Source organism: Macrobrachium nipponense, chromosome 37 (genome assembly GCF_015104395.2).
Source record: "Macrobrachium nipponense isolate FS-2020 chromosome 37, ASM1510439v2, whole genome shotgun sequence".
NCBI lineage: Eukaryota > Metazoa > Arthropoda > Malacostraca > Decapoda > Palaemonidae > Macrobrachium > Macrobrachium nipponense.
The window spans coordinates 32,689,716-32,704,715 of record NC_061097.1 but is presented as its reverse complement, the minus strand read 5'-3'; the positions used below and the strand labels follow the sequence as shown (position 1 = coordinate 32,704,715).

Sequence of the window (15,000 nt, the reverse complement as noted above, 5' to 3'; positions counted from 1 at the left end):
GTCACTCCCTTACGACGCTCCTGATTGGCTGTTGATAGGCCAATCACAGAGCTGGCAACTCTCATTCTCTCTCGAGAGAGTTCACATAGGCACGATGTATGTTCCATCTCTCCTGAGGCATACTTTTGAAATACGTATCCCTCAGGAGAGATGGAACATACATCCTGCCTATGTGAACTCTCTCTCAAGAGTGACTGAGAGTTCCTAGATCTCTCGAGAGAGAGTTCACATAGGCAGGATGTATGTTTCACCTCTCCTGAGGGACACTTTTGAAAACGTATCCCTCAGGAGAGATGGAACATACATCTGTCTATGTGAGCTCTGAGAGAGAGACTGAGAGTATCGAGCCCTGTGATTGGCTTATCAACAGCCAATCAGGAGAGTCGTAAGGGACTTGCCTAGACATCAGATGCACGACTGATGTGAATCTGCTATAGGATTTTACTTCAGTATGAAAGAACATAAATAGTACTGTTCGTATTGATTTTGTATGTATAATCACTCATATAAGTTCATGGATGTCTCCGGGCATAAAGCTGAATGCCATCCAACCCCTTTCTGGACAACGGGTCTGTATAGTGACGTAAGACTATAGGTAGTTGAACATTTGGCCAATTTCGCACTCCCAGGCACCTGTCATCCAGAAAGGGGTGCAATGGAAATCTCTCTAAACACCCTGACATCCATGAACTTATATGAGCGACTGTACATACCAGGTTGAACAAAATTACTCTACGAACAGCCGTTCGGATCGTAACTAGTTCGTAAAGTAGAGGAGCGTCTGTTTGTCATTTGTGGTAAGAAACATCCTATAATAAGGCAGCGTCCTTGAATCACATATGCTTCTGTAACAATGGAATAAAGTGCCAGTATCTTTAAAGGCAAGAGTTCTCTGACCGATAAGGACCTCATGGACAGATTATCGTTCTGACGTCTTTCAGACTTGGTCATAGGCATGTCTCAGTTTCTCACTACTTCTTCTCACCTCTTGGCATACAAAGCTCGTCATATATATTCAGGGATTTACTTTACAGAACCATTTTCCAATTGGGATCTCCCATCAAAGAATCGTGTAAGTGATTATGTACACTTTTCGTGTTACTGATTTAGTAATCGTTATCAAATATAGCTATGACCTATGATGAAGTCCTGAGATCTTTCATTCGTCTTAATACTTTGTTGGCTAATATTTTTCATACTGGATTTTATCTTTAGGTGAGTGGCCTTATGTTAGGACAACAAGATACACCTGCCCCCCGCCCCACTCACACCCCCAAAACCCACATCCCCACCCACGCCCACGCCCCCACCACAGAAAAATAGAGATAAATGAAGAAACATTCAGAGCTGTTTCATTTGTATGGAATTTAGTGGTTAATATTGTTTATTCTTAATATTCTCCTTAGGTGACTGACCTTACCTTAAAGCAACGAGATCCCAAACCCACACCCACACACCCACACACGCAACTGAAAGATTAAGATAAAAAGTTAATAAATAAGTAATCTGAGCTGTTTCATTCTCGTATTAAATTTAATGTTCAATAATTTACATACTGAATCTCATCTTCAAGTGACTAACCTCACCTTAGGACAACAAGACCACCTCCCCCTCTCCCCCCCCCCCCCACAACACCCCACCCCCACACCCAAACCCCCACAAAAATGAAGAAATAAATATGTACTCGAAATCCAATACAATTTCATTCGTGTTAATATTTGAAGATTTAGTTTTGTTTATCCTTAATTTTATCTTCAGGTTACTGGTCTGGTCTTGCCTTGGGCAACAAACTTCCCCCCCCCCCCCCTCCTCCTCTCTCTCTCTCTCTCTCTCTCTCTCGCTCTCTTTCTCTTCTCTCTCCTCTCATCTCTTCTTCTCTCTCTCTCTTTCCCCTTTCCCCCCCCCATTTCATTCACGACACGCAAAGAATGAGAAAAAGATGAAATAATCTGAAATCTAAAAGTGTGCCTCTACTCGATCTGTTATTTAGAAGCTGTCCAACTTTGACATCAGGTTTCTGGAAAGAAACTTGAAGATATTTTTTATATGTTTTTTGTTTATTTGGTCAGTGTCTCTTGTGTGTGTGTGTTTTTTTTGTATCCCAGGGGCAGACAGAGTTTGAAGGTAGTTTATTTTGTGAAGTTTTTTCTTCTGACGTGGATTTTTGGGTTAAAGTTTGGGATGTGTAACCATTTTTAGAATTAAACTAGAAGGTTTGTATTTCTTTTTTGAAGTTTTTTTTTTTTTTTAGAAAATCAAATTAATTTTGATTTCTTTGGCTTCTTTCATTGTGGTATTTTTTCATGCAATGGAATAATTTACACACACACACACACACACAGCGCACATATTCATTGTGGAAAATTATTCATGCAATGGAATAATTTGCACACACACACACACACACACACACATATATATATATATATATATATATATATATATATATATATATATATATATAATATAGAGAGAGAGAGAGAGAGAGAGAATTGATGAGAGAGAGATAAAGCTTTCAGAATCTCGCCAGAATCATTTTAGACGTCGTATCGAATGTACATCTCACACAGACACACTGCTCTAAAACTTTGATCACTCACCGAAAGATTCCGAACTTAGATATTCCCATAATCCCATAAGTTCTACCTGAAAGAAAAATAAAAAATATATAGTTTTCTATAGATTTCTTGAGTACGTAAAGTTACGTGCTATTTTTTTCTTTTGTAAATCTCTCTCACATGACAGATCGGAGTCTGAAAGTTTTAATCTGATATCAGAAAACCTCCTCTAACTTGAAAAAAAAGGATTTATTTCATTATCTATAATCCATTTTCTTGCCAGTTGGGCTAACGGCTTGTTAGTCATTTTTTATTGCTCGTCTTCAAAAAGGGGCTCATAATTGATCTTTACAGGAGGTTTATTCTGAAAGAAACGGATTGGGACGCAGCGAGTTTCCATTGAAGTATCTGGGCCAGAGAGGTTTGTGTGAGGTGCCCTTGTGTGGAACCGCAGAATTGGGGATATATTGTCTTTTTATTTTATACATAATTTCCTTGTACTCACAAGGCTGATATGGGAAACATACTATTTCCTTAGAATATTGAAATAATTGTTATATTCTTTGCTTTTTATTTTATAAATAATTTCCTTGTGCTTAAAGGCTAATATGGGAAACATACTATTTCCTTAGAATATTGAAATAAGTGTTATATTCTTTGCTTTTTATTTTATAAATAATTTCCTTGTGCTTAAAAATATGGGAAACATACTATTATATTTCCTTAGAATATTGAAATAAGTGTTATATTCTTTGCTTTTTATTTTATAAATAATTTCCTTGTGCTTAAAGGCTAATATGGGAAACATACTATTATATTTCCTTAGAATATTGAAATAAGTGTTATATTCTTTGCTTTTTATTTTATAAATAATTTCCATGAGCTTAAAGGCTAATATGGGAAGCATACTATTATATTTCCTTAGAATATTAAAATAAGGGATATATTATCGTATGTGCTTTTATAGGATAGCAGGGTGTGGGATATATTTCCATATATCCATTGTACTTAAAACATGAAAGCGAAGGATATATAGCCGTATTAACCTTTAACTTAGAATGGCAGAATGGGAGGTATATTAATGTATTTCCAAGGTACCAAGGATATTAAAATAGGGGGGATATTGCCATATTCTTCTTCAGCATAGAATAGGAGAATGTGGGGGATATGTATATATATATGACCTTATTTCCATTTTACCAGAATAGCAGAATGAGGTATATAGGACGTATTCCCTTGTTACCTAGAATAGCAGAATGATTGATGTACTGCTCTTTTTCCCTCATCCTGGGAATAATACACCGTAGGATTATCATCAAGTTTTTTAATGTACCTACATAGGACCAAAAAGTCCTTTTCCGAAAGGACTCTCTTTATTTTCCAAAAAGGACTGTCTGTTTCTTCTGACAGTCTTCCGAAATTGTTTTATAGTTTTGTTTTGATTTTTTCTGGCTCTGAAAACCACCCTCTTCTTTTCTTGAGGACCTTCGGAACCATCTATCGTTCAACCTCTTTCTTTCAATTTTCTGTAAAGGAAAACTATTGAGACTCGAGGGCTGAATATTGGTATGTCGATCATCCACCCTCCAATCGTCAAACATACCAAATTGCAGCCCTCTAGCCTCACTAGTTTTTATTTTATTTAAGGTTAAAGTCTGGCAACGATATATCACAGGCCACCATGGGGCCGTGGTTAAAGGTTCATGGGCCGCGGCTCATGCAGCATTATACCGAGACCACCGAAAAATATCAAACATACCAAATTGCAGCCCTCTAGCCTCACTAGTTTTTATTTTATTTAAGGTTAAAGTGAGCCATGATCCTGCGTCGGCAACGATATAGTACAGGCCACCACCGGGCCCGTGGTTCATGGGCTGCGGTTCAGGCAGCATTATACCGAGACCACAGAAAGATTTCGTGTCTCGTTCGCCTTCGCCTCCAAAACAGGACAGAGAAGATGTCGGAGCTTTCGACATTTTCCCTTTTCTGGAGAGCCAAGGTTTTCGAAAACACACCTAAAGTATATTTTAATTACATTTTGGTTTCTTTAACGATTGACTGAAATGATAATAATGATAATGATAATAATGCACATCGCTACCTCTTCTTCTTCTGATATGATTAATGGACACAGAAAATTTCTAACTTAATGCTTGCGTAGTCGTGATGAGTTTTGGGTGGCCAATATTATCTCTCTCTCTCTCTCTCTCTCTCTCTCTCTCTCTCTCTCTCTCTCTCATCGAGGTCCGTAATTGGTTGTTTATGACTCTTTCACTCTCTTTCTCTGTGTCTGCCTGTGTAATCGAGGCCTGTATTTGGTCGTTTATGACTTTCTCTCTCTCTCTCTCCCTCCTCCTCCTCCTCCTCCTCCTCCTCTTCTTCTTCTTCTTCTTCTTCTTCTTGGGGGGGGAAGGAGACGCAAATCAAATTTAGACGATCAAGTCATTTCCCCGGAACAAATTTTCCTGTCAAATATCTGACGGGATTCCTTTTCGTTCTGTGGACGTCTGGGATGTGAAGGATCATGTTAATGTAGCAGGACTTTCCATGAATACACCATTCTCTCTCTCTCTCTCTCTCTCTCTCTCTCTCTCTCTCTCTCGGGATAATACCTTATTAAGCTTCTTGGAATGTCTGTTTACGATTCATGAAGTTGTAGCGGCTTTGAGGTTGTGTCTGTGTATGAAATTGTACGTTCACTTTTTGTATGAAGTTATTAGTAGACAGATAGATGTATTGATAGACAGATAGATAGATAGCAGATAGACAGACAATCACAATAGACGTACAATCCAGCTGTCAAAAATCTATGGCCTTGATCTTAGACCCGTGACGTAATTCACTAGATAACATGTAGGCGAAATCCCTCACACACAAAGAGAGAGAGAGAGAGAGAGAGAGAGAGAGAGAGAGAGAGAGAGAGAGAGAGAGAGAGAGATCAGAATATACAGCCGAGGTGTTGAAAGGAAAGCAGAATATTTGGCCTCTTTGTGAATCCTAGTGCCAGATTGGGTTCCATCACATCGTTACTGTAGCCTTGGCCATTGGATGCTGCTGATTGAAATCTCGACTTTGAAGCTCTTGAGTTCCGGCGGAGCAGCCTTTGAAAGAAGCTGTGATGGCCGCCGTCTGCTTGAACACCTGGATATTGGAGAGGATGGCTTTGTTCGTGCTTCAGGCGGGGGCGGGGGGGGGGGGGAGGGGGTTAGTGTTGGCATTGAGACTGTAGGCGTATTTGGGTCATTTAGACATGATGGGTATGGATCTTAAGTCTGCGTCCACATTACAGTGAAACATGTAAACCTGTTGATAACTGATTACATCCAGAAGTCTTACGCAGGTATGATGTTTTGGTATACTTTATACATACACACAAATGCACCAAATTCACTCAGTGTTTAGAAGCCTTTTCGCCACTTTTAAAATCACCCGAATTGTTATTTTAACTCAGAGCCATAACTCGCTTCCTTATTCTGGCAAATACCTGGAATTTTTTTCTTCTGTTTAGAGGAATGTTAATCCTTGTATTACCCCCCCCCGTCGATTCAGCTGATTACACCAGGTGCTCTGGCTAACAACAGTTGCAGTGCAATTTTCGTAACGGGGAAGGGAATTTCCAAGTTAGTTTAGCGTTTTGGGGTGGAATTTTCGTTAGGTTGCAATGTAGTTATTTTCTTTTTTTTTTTTTTTTTTTTGGTGTAATTGGAGGGTAACTGGGACAAAGTGGAGCCGAGTGTGTGTATGTGTGTGTGTGTGTGTTTGAAATAAATTCTAATTTTTTTTGGGTTATTTTTGTCAAATGGCCCAGATGGAATTAGGGTTATAAACCAGTCAGGGTGAAAATTATGTGCTCAAAACGTGTCATTTTCCTGCATGCTTTCATGTAATAAGTAAATTCTGAATTGTTTTGGGGTGGGGGCCACTTTTGCCCAAAAGGCCCAGCAGATGAAATTAAGGATATAAACCAGTTAGGATACAAATTACGTCTCCCAAACGCGTCATTTTCCAGCATGCTTCCACGCGACAAGATTCCAGCTTATGGCGCGAAAGAAACCACGATTTTCCCAATTCAGAATCTTTTCAGTGGACAACACCTGCCCTCTCTTTCATATTGCCAAAAGACCAACTACTCGACAAAGAGAAACCACGACGTCATGAAACGCCTGTTTTTTTTTTTTTTTTTTTTTTGTCGATTTCCTGAAAGCTCTTGTGAAAGAAAAAGCACCATCCATCTGCTTTCAACAATCAGGTCTCGTCCATTTGAAAGGTTTCTGGGAGTGACGAAACCTTTCTTGGGGGATATCAGGTCACCTCGAATTTGTCCTGAGGACAGGTTATTTTCCGAGTTTTCAGGCGTCCTTTCTTCTGTTGATTAAAGGTTTGATGAAGGAAGGAGAAGTAGTTTCTGTTTATTAAGTATATATTTTTTCTGTTGGTTTATGTGCAGCAGAATGAGAGCCAGTTTCTCTTTATCCAAGTTTCTCTTTGTCAAATACATATTTCTTCTGTTGATTAAAGGTTTTTGATCTGTTGATATATGTACAATAGAAGAAGAGTCAGTTTCTGTTTTTCAAATACATATTTCTTCTGTGAATTAAAGGTTTGATGAAGGAAGGACAAGCAGCTTTTCTTTATTAATTAGTCTTTTATCTGTTGATTTATGTATAGCAGAAGGAGAGTTAGTTTCTGTTTTTCAAATACATATTTCTTCTGTTGACTGATGGTTTTATGAAGAAAGCAGAAGCAGTTTCTGTTTATTAATTAGGCTTTTATCTGTTGATTTATGTACAGCAGAAGGAGAGTTAGTTTCTGTTTTCAAATACATATTTCTTCTGTTGACTGATGGTTTTATGAAGAAAGCAGAAGCAGTTTCTGTTTATTAATTAGGCTTTTATCTGTTGATTTTATGGTACAGCAGAAGGAGAGTTAGTTTCTGTTTTTCAAATACATATTTCTTCTGTTGACTGATGGTTTTATGAAGAAAGCAGAAGCAGTTTCTGTTTATTAATTAGGCTTTTATCTGTTGATTTATGTACAGCAGAAGGAGAGTTAGTTTCTGTTTTTCAAATACATATTTCTTCTGTTGACTGATGGTTTTATGAAGAAAGCAGAAGCAGTTTCTGTTTATTAATTAGGCTTTTATCTGTTGATTTATGTACAGCAGAAGGAGAGTTAGTTTCTGTTTTTCAAATACATATTTCTTCTGTTGACTGATGGTTTATGAAGAAAGCAGAAGCGTTTCTGTTTTATTAATTAGGCTATCTGTTGATTTGTACGCAGAAGGAGAGTTAGTTTCTTTTTTCAAATACATATTTCTTTGTTGCTGATGGTTTTTATGAAGAAAGCAGAAGCAGTTTCTGTTTATTAATTAGGCTTTTATCTGTTGATTTATGTACAGCAGAAGGAGAGTTAGTTTCTGTTTTTCAAATACATATTTCTTCTGTTGACTGATGGTTTTATGAAGAAAGCAGAAGCAGTTTCTGTTTATTAATTAGGCTTTTATCTGTTGATTTATGTACAGCAGAAGGAGAGTTAGTTTCTGTTTTTCAAATACATATTTCTTCTGTTGACTGATGGTTTTATGAAGAAAGCAGAAGCGCTTTCTGTTTATTAATTATGTTTTTATCTGTTGATTTGTATACAGCAGGAGAGGCAGTTTCTATTTATTAAATATATGTTTTTTCTATTTATTTAATGTACAGCAGAAGGAGAATTAGTTTCTCTGTATCAAATACATATTTTCTTTTTATTGAATAAAGCTTTTATGAAGAAAGCAGATGTAGTTTCTGTTTCTTAGATTACAGTACCGCAGAAGGGCGAGCCAGTTTCTCTTGAAGAAACATATTATTTTCTATTGATTCAATTTCTCATGGAGGTCGAAGGATCCGTTTAAAAGATATGATTTTTCTATTTTTATATTTTCAGACGTCCTTTATTTTTATGTTGATGAAAGACTTCACGAAGGAGAAAAAGCCCGTTTCTGTTTTCTTTTAATTAAAAATTTTCTTTTTTCCGTTTTGTTTAAAAGAAGAATATCTCACTTTTGTAAAGCTGTGATTGCTGTTTGCTGGTTTTCGTTTTTTCGTGTTATTTATTTATTTATTTATTTATTTTTAATAAAAGCAATAGTCTCCTTTAGCTCTTCGTATTAACTCTCAACGGAAAATATTTTTTAGAGAGAGAGAGAGAGAGAGTCATATCCATTAAGGCATAGTTCCCTTTGAATTACAATAATGAGTTTTAAACCACCCCTCCCCCTCTCCCCACCCCCAGGGGATTAATCCCTCATTTGCTCTCCCCTCCCCTCCCCTTCACCTCGCTCCCCCCCCCTCTTCCCTCCTCACCATCTCCAGCTTTCTCTCTCTCTGTCTCTCTATCCCCCCCCCCTTTCCCTGAATATGAAATTGGGCTTTAATGATTCGTCTTTAAGTTCTCTCTCTCTCTCTCTCTCTCTCTCTCTCTCTCTCTCCTTATTATTTATATATATATATATATATATATATATATATATATATATATATATATATATATATATGTGAGTGTGTGGTTGTGTCATGTTGTGAGACTTTTTTAAAGTGCGGAAAAACATTTTAAATTATTTATTTTCTGAGAGAGAGAGAGAGAGAGAGAGAGAGATGAGAGAGAGAGAGAGAGAGACGACCCACAAGACTCGATAAATCTAAAAAAAAAAAGGGCTTTATTTTATTGTGTCACTAAATATTGACAAACTCAGAAATTCTTCAGCTCCGCGGGAATATTTTATCCCACAAGTGTTTGCATTTTCAGTCTCTTTGAATGAAAAGACTTTGATCTCTCTCTCTCTCTCTCTCTCTCTGTAAAACAAACATCTTTCATTGATTTTTGCTGAATATTTTCTGTTCCTCTGTCCATTACCCAGAATGCAACAGTTTTTATACCCCTGCCCAGTGACCCAGAATGGAGGAATGGGTATTTCCTGTTCCTCTGTCCAATGACTCAGAATGCAACAGTGAGTATTTTCCATGACTCAGAGTGGAACAGCGTTTTTTTTTATTATTATTACCTCCATCCGTAGACCCCATAATGGAAAAATGAGTATGTCCCATACCTCCATCCAGTGAAGCAGAACGAAGCTGGGACCTGGAGTAGCCCATAAACGCTGTTCTCTGACCCAGAATGCGAGAGAGAGATAATCCTATTCATCATTGGCGCCTGCGAATGGTTTTAGAGCCCTCGTTTGTCATTTTCAGACAGCGCAATTACCAATTACCACCCTCTCTCTCTCTCTCTCTCTCTCTCTCTCTCTCTCTCTCTCTCTCTCTCTCTCTCTCTCTCTCTCTCTCCTCTTTTGCATACATTTTTAGATTGTTTTGCGCTAAATTGTTTTGGTGCTAAATTATTTTTTTATTTCTCTTGGTGATTTTTTCACATTGTGTTTGTGTCGCTTTGTTTGTTAGTTTGGAAAGCTCTCGTTTGTTTGTTTGTCTGACGTTTGTGTACACGCTAGTAAATTTAGCTATATTGAATTTCTTCAGTTATAATTATATTTTTTTGTATTTCTTAGTGATGGCTGTTTTACTTTGTTTGTGTCATTGTTTGTTGGCTGGAAATCTTCCGTTTGTCTATTTGTTTGAGGTTTGTGAGCGTTTCTTACTAAATGTAATTTTTATAGTTTCTCTGGAGGTTTGTTGCTTTGTGCTCGTGTTGTGTGCGTTTGTGTGGCTTTTGTTAGTTAGAAAGCTCTCTTTTGTTGGTTTGTTTGTTTGCGTGACTTTCTTAGTAAATTTTGCTATATTGAATTTCTTAGAAAACTAATCAGATTGCGTGTTGTCGGTTTCTGCAGTTTTAGTAATCCCTTAAATATTTCGTGGTTAGAATACATTCTCTCTCTCTCTCTCTCTCTCTCTCTCTCTCTCTCTCTCTCTCATTTTAGAAAAAAAAGCAACATACCTCAATTAATTTTACGACCAATTTCTGGCGTGACAATATTTACCTGACCTCTGGTCATGCCTGTGTCTCCCTTCCGCCCTTTCCTCCCTCCCCCCTCCCTTTCCCCCTTTCCTTACCCCTACCCCTTTTCCCCCCACCCCCTTCAACCCTCTCCCTACCAAGGCGGGTCACAGCCATAACGTGTCCGGCTGTCAAACGTAAATTCTGTTTGTCTTAATTTTTTTTTTTTTTTTTTTTTTGTCGTGTGGTCGCGACACTGTCAGTTTTTCTCACGAAAGGAGCGGTCCTCATTCGCCCAATTTTACGAAGGGGTCCGGAATGTGGGTCGCAGGAACCCTAGATAAATAGACAGATAAATAGTATATTGCCCATTTTTTCCCTAAAGTTCACACAGAACTCAATATTTGAAGAAAGAATTAGGCACTGAACTTTGTCGTGTCTTTATATTTTCTCTGCAGAATTTTCAAGCCTTCTGTTGACTCAGTTTTGAGTCTTTTTTTTTTTTTTTTTTTTTTTTTTGCTATTGAGATTTATGTCCAAATCAAATTTTAAACTTTATATTTCAGTACTTGATATTTCATCTCCCATCTAAGACAGACATTACTGTTCAGACATACAAGTCTGTTTTTCTGTACGTCTGCTTTTCAGCCTTCTGTGTACGACCTTTTACATTTTTTTACCTTTATGTTTTATTTTTTAACTCAATTTTCAATCTTATTCCGTATTTCACTTCATAGGTTTCATCTCCCTTATAAGACATACACATACTTATACAGACATACACGTGTGTATTTCTGTATGTCTGTGTGGATGTCTGTGAGCGTAAAATTTAGAGAAATGCCATAAAAACACCACCAATCATCCGTCAGGAGTTTTCTATGACTGTCATTACAAAGTTCTGCGAATTGCAGCCACTGGAATGTTATTGTTTTGGCATTACAGTCAAAAAATTACCTTTTCTCTTTTAAGAAGAATTTAGAAATTGAATTCCAATTAGAATTTGGGAATTGAATTCCAGTTGGAATTTAGGCATTGAATTCCAGTTGGAATTTAGGCGCCGAATTCCAGCCATTTAAATTGAAATAATGCAAATTTGATCCAGATTATGTGCAGACGTTTGAACCGACCGGATCTGATTAAGATTTCTTAACAGATCCAGTGAACCAACCGGATCTGATTAAGATTTCTTACAGATCTGTTGAACTAACCGGATCTGATTAAGATTTCTTACAGATCTGTTGAACTAACCGGATCTGATTAAGATTTCCTGCAAATATGGCAAAGATTATGTACGGGTTTGGTGAACTAAGTGGATCTGATTAAGATTTATTGCAGATCCGGTAGACTGGATCAGGTTGAGATTTCATGCAGAGTTTCAACTGACAGGATCTCATTGAGGTTTCCTGCAGATCCGATGTACCCTCTGGATCTGTCTTAGGAGAAAATCCTTCATAAAGGTTAGATCCGGTTTAGGTTTCCGGCAAGTGTGATTAAGTTTATTCGCAGGTATTTTGAACGAACTCGACTAGGTTAATATTTCCTAAGAGTATGATTTCCTGCAAATTTGGTCAACTTTATGTGCAGGATTTCAGCAAACCGGATCTGGCTAACATTCCCACAAATCCGGTAACCTCCCCGGATCTATCTAATAAGAAATAATCCTTCATAAAGGTTAGATCCAGTGGAGATTTCATGTGGGTTTGTTTAATAATTTACGCACATCCGTTGAACAAAATGGATCCGGCTAACATTCGTAGCAGATCCGGCAACCTCCCCAGATCTGTCTAATAAGAAATCTCTCATAAAGGTTAGATCCAGTGGAGATTTCATGTGGGAATGCATAATAATTTGTGCACATCTGTGGAGTAAACCGGATCAGGCTTACATTACCCGCAGATCCGGTAACCTCCCCGGATCTGTCTAATAAGAAATCTCTCTTAAAGGATAGATCCAGTGGAGATTTCATGCGAGTTTGGATAGTAATTTGTGCTGTTCTGCTGAACAAACCAAATCCGGTAACCTCCCCGGATCTATCTAATAAGAAATCTCTCATAAAGGATAGATCCAGTGGAGATTTCATGCGAGTTTGGATAATAATTTGTGCCGTTCTGCTGAACAAACCAGATCCGGTAACCTCCCCGGATCTATCCAATTAGAAATAAACCTTCGTAAAGGTTATAGCATTGGCGCTAACTTCCTCGGTGCCTTCATGATTCTTGAACGATTATAGATCCCACATCGAACGTGACTTACGCTCTTCACTTATTCAACCCTAATGGACTCCTAGGTATAGTGAAGGATTGCCTCATAAGAATTGCAGGATCCTGTATTGCTGAGAATATTGATCCCTCGGCTGTTGCAAGTACTTAGGTGCAATGGGCCATTGTCCAGAAAAGTGTATGAAGTGAGTGTTCGTCACTTAGAATAGATTATAAGTATGAGTCATTCTGTGCACGGTGGTATGTTGGACGGCTGAGGGAAGTATATATCATTTTGCCATTTTGCTGCGCGAGAGGAGAGAGAGAGAGAGAGAGAGAGAGAGAGAGAGAGAGAGAGGGAAAGAGAGAGAGAGAGAGAGAGAGGAGTACCTCTTCGAGGTCCTCCTGTTGTCAGTTATATGATGGTATTAATTGTAATAGATCACTGATCACTTAAGTCTGTTCTCTCTCTCTCTCTCTCTCTCTCTCTCTCTCTCTCTCTCTCTCTCTCTCTCTCTCAAAAACACTCACAATTTATATTATATATATATATACATATATATATATATATATATATATATAGAGAGAGAGAGAGAGAGAGAGAGAGAGATCAATTCATTTACAAAATTTAAAAAATCATTTTTCTTCACCTTTCTATACATTTTTTCACGTCCTAAACTGTTTTCGCACGCAGCATAATGAATAGGAAAAGAGTATTTTGACTAAAATTTCGTAATATTTCATTATTTTCACTTTTGTTTTTATTTCAGGGTACGAGTGGAGTATTACGTGAACGAAAACACCTTCAAAGAGCGATTGCATCTCTACTTCGTAAAAAACCAGCGTTCAAGTGAGTATTTCTTTTTCATTCTATACTATGTTTTTCATTGCTTCATTGATCGTTTGATTTTTCATATAGAAAGGTCTTAATATTATCTGACATTCCCGCATTTTTATCATTTTTTAAATGTAAGGATTTGCTCTTTTTATTTATTTAAAATTTCCTTATTTCTATATTTTTTTTATTCTATATTACTTTTTTCATTGCTTCATTGATCGTTTGATTTTTCATATTCAAAGGTCTGAATATTTTTCTGACATCCCCGTTTTTTTTTTGTCATTTTTTAAATGTAAGGATTTGCTTTTTTATTTATTTGAAATTTCAATATTTTAATTTTTTTTATTCTATGCTATTTTTCATTGCCTCATTGATCGTTTGTTTTTTTCATATACTAGAAAGGTCTGAATATTTATCTGTCATTCCCGTATTTTTATCATTTTTTAAATGTAAGGATTTGACTTTTTAAATTTATTTAAAAATCCAGTTGTTTTATATTTTTTAAAATTAAAGATGTGATAATTTTTCTTATAGAAAGTTTTGCATATATATCTAAAATTTATGTATTTTTATCAATTTTTTAAATGTAAAGATATAATAGTTTATTTTTTATATTTTTATAAAAGTGAAGATATAATAGTTTTATTATTTAAATATAAAGATATAATTCTTTTTTGTAGAAAGGCTAAAATATTTATCTGAAATTCCTTTAAATATAATAGTTTTATTTTGATGGAGGAAGATTTGAATATTTTTCTGGAAATCCTGTAAATTTTATATATATATTTTAATTTAAAGAAGTAATAGTTTTATTTTGATATAGGAAGGTTTTAATATTTATCAGAAATTCCCGAATTTTTATATTTATTTCAAATGTTGAAATGAAATAGTTGTATTCTGTTCTAGGAAGCTTTGAAATCATCTTGTCTAAAGTGGCCATATCTTTATATTGTTCTAAAATTACCATATCTTTATATTTATCTAAAATTGCCATATTTTCATATTTATCTAAAATTGTCATAACTTTATATTGATCTAAAATTACCATATCTTTATACTTATCTAAAATTGCCATATCTTTATATTTATCTAAAATTGCCATATCTCTATAGTTATCTAAAATTGCCATATCTTTATATTTCTCTAAAATTGTCTTATCTATATTTATCTATATTTATCTAAAATTGTCATATCTTTATATTTTTTTAAATGTAAAAATTGTTTTTTCTTAAATAGAAAGCTTTGGATTTTTCTTTTCATAAATTGCCGTATTTTAAGATTGATTTTTTTTTCATCCTTTTAAAAATCGTTATATTTTGTTGCCAAAAAGGTTTTAATTCTTATTATCCGAAACTGCTGTATTTTCCATTTTAAAAAACTATTCAAAAAATTATCCGTCGTTTTAGTAATAATAATATTTTGTTATAGAAACTTTGAATTTTTTTTAGGATATATTTTTGAAATCCCTTAATATAAT

General features: G+C 36.0%; 1 protein-coding gene across 1 annotated transcript in view; it reads left to right on the top strand.

Annotated features, from left to right (window-relative positions):
* The window catches only part of LOC135209091 (potassium channel subfamily T member 1-like), a 695,006-nt gene that overhangs the window by 543,386 nt on the left and 136,620 nt on the right, over window positions 1-15,000 (top strand). Inside the window, 1 exon segment of the mRNA XM_064241685.1 lies at window positions 13,456-13,535. Within this exon segment, the coding sequence (XP_064097755.1) occupies window positions 13,456-13,535 (80 nt within the window).